The sequence below is a fragment of the Loa loa genome, assembly GCF_000183805.2.
Source record: "Loa loa unplaced genomic scaffold supercont3.962, whole genome shotgun sequence".
NCBI classification, from domain to species: Eukaryota; Metazoa; Nematoda; class Chromadorea; order Rhabditida; family Onchocercidae; genus Loa; species Loa loa.
Window position 1 is genome coordinate 4,118 of NW_018109142.1, and position 2,658 is coordinate 6,775.

The 2,658-nt window shown below is 30.9% G+C and overlaps 1 protein-coding gene across 1 annotated transcript; it reads left to right on the forward strand.

Moving 5' to 3' along the window:
* Positions 1-780: 780 nt before the first annotated feature.
* Positions 781-1,502, forward strand: LOAG_13114 (hypothetical protein; the record flags this gene model as incomplete). Its single annotated transcript, XM_003148623.1, has 2 exons — positions 781-889; positions 1,237-1,502. The coding sequence occupies 2 exons, from the start codon at positions 781-783 to the stop codon at positions 1,500-1,502; spliced, it is 375 nt and encodes a 124-aa protein (XP_003148671.1).
* Between the last annotated feature and the right edge of the window lie 1,156 nt (positions 1,503-2,658).

Consider the following 2,658-nt stretch of genomic DNA (forward strand, 5'->3'; position numbering starts at 1 on the left):
TGCTTCAACCTGAATATCCTTTGACAGTTGACACATTACGTAATCTTTGATAGCGTCAAAACTTATTGTTTTCAGCGAAATGAACGACCCTATCATTCTAATGGCACAATTACGTCAATAGCAGCACTGATAGTTCAAACATTCCCGTATGTGCAGTTATGTGAAGACGATTAGGTTATAGACTGCCCCAACTTTTAGGGTTATAGCTTTTTCAACTTTTATTATGCATGCTTTTCACTAATCATCTGTACTCGAGAATTCGTTAATGGTACAGTTGACTCGCCGTTAAATACTTGTTGGAATACTTCATTATACTACTTCATAACAATGCTCTTTACAATATAAAATTTATTTGATCAGAAACAATGAATATGGATGGGTATTAAAGGAAGTAAATCTCGATTAATCGTACTTTTATCGTAGTGTTGAAACTGCTAAAATCACCCTTACCTAATTGTGTGTAAAATTTGTTGCAAAAACTGGTCGAAGACAAACTTTAGTTGGATGATTCATTGCAATAGTTCAAATTCCAATCGTTTAAAAAATGCGGTATCTGAAAAAAAAATGAGAAATTTGATTACTACTATTTTATTAGTTTCCTATTGATTTTATTAGCAATTTCACTTTATTACATTTTTTATTAGTATTTTATTTATCGTTGTCAATTTTGCACTTTCAAAATCTTATTCGATTCAGTTTTTCGTTTTTTCAGAATCATTTTGAGCGAGCATTTGATTGAAATTGTAATAAACTATCCAATATTTATTTCATCTGAGACTAATGTCTGGTGCAATATTTTTCAACAATAACAGTAATGATGGTAACCTTCATTATGGAGGAATCAATATCACCGAGAGACCAATATGTGCAGAGAAAGGTTTTTCATGTCGTAAGTCTTTTGATATGATTTTCCCTTCCAAAGTAAAATCGTACATTTATTTTTTGATGAATTTCTAAACAAAAATTTCACGATATTGCGGAATTTGTTGTAATTTCCGTTGTTAAATGTGTGGGATTTTGGTTTTGATTATGGATTCAAATAAATTTACCAAATCTCAAACGTCTCACCAACTATCTTCACAACAAATGATTTAACTTCTTAACGTTAATAAAAAAAAAAAGAAAAAAAAGTATCCTGGAAATTAGTGCAGTAGCTTAGCTGTACAATATCATAATACCAAATAAAATGGTCGCCAATTTCATATTCCAAATAATCTTTCGTTTGAAAATTTTTAGCAGCCTTATACAGTACGATCCAGCTCATTTCATACTTTACGACAGTTGCTGATTTCATAATTATATCATTTTTGGTTTATTTATCAATTGTGAAAGTGAAGGATGGCTTATTCAAATATTTTACGCTTAATTTAATGGCAATCTGCTCTATGATAACCATATCTGATCTTATGATAGATATAACAAACATCGTAGATCTCTTCACTAATGTTAGCGAAAATACAAAAAACTCGTTAGTTTTGGTTCGTCTTGAAAAGACTTATTGATTATAACGGAACCTTGGTCATCATTTATTTGAAGAAGGAATGACTCTGAATGCTTTCTGTCAGATAATATAAGTAGAATTATATAAAATTTCCAACTATCGTTCTATAATTTTACAAAATCCAATAAACCAGAGAAGCATTTTGGCGATAGGCGATATTCCTCCACGAGTTCAAAACGTTCAGTGAAAAGTGTCACTTATAGGTATCAAATTCGATACTGGGCACGTATATGCCTGAGATCGGGAGATATCTGGTTTCATGCTTTAGCGTTATATGCAACTATTGCCTGCTACTTACCTTATGCGAATCCAATTTTTTATGCGAAGAATTTTGTGAACAAGTGAGTTCATAACCATGTCCGTGGAATACTGTGACTGTGAAATTCATGAATTTTGAATTTATGAAGAAAGGTTTAATTTTATCCACTGTTGAGAGATATACTTACAGGAGTCAGAAATTTCATTACGTCATCCTTCATATATCGATATTTTTATGGAGCAGTTGTATATACTTTATTAATGAACAATTCTCAATTGCTTTACCATATCACCTGACGCATCTTACGTTATTCACTGCCTTATTCATCGTTGCTGTGATGGTTAAATTTCGCAAACTTTTGTAAAAAACGAAAATCATAAAGACGTCATCATCTTCACCATAACATTAGAAACTTCATGCAACATTGTTAAATTTGCACTTCTTAGCATCACCAAGTTCGATTCAAAAATTATCTGAGCGATGTTTGAATCTTCACGATACTTAATTATTTCTATAGGGATCCATTCAAATATGCAGATACAAACCACCTGGGGTCAGTGCTACTTATGTTGCAAAAACACGACAGAGACGACTATTTTCGTTCGTTATTTACAGCTACGCCACTGAAATCATTGTTCTGCCCCGCTTTTGTGAGCTTTACTTCGTTATATAATTGCATAATTTGCCGCTTATTTATTTATTAGTGAGCAGTAAATTATGTTTCTCTATGAAATATCATTGAATACCATTATGTATTACTTATATTAATAAGTAACATATATATTACTATATATTACTATTATATATTACTTAGTAATATAAATAATATATAATGTACTGGGATCAAAATTAGGAAAATACAATATATCGAAATAATCTACAGAAAATCATTGCAGTT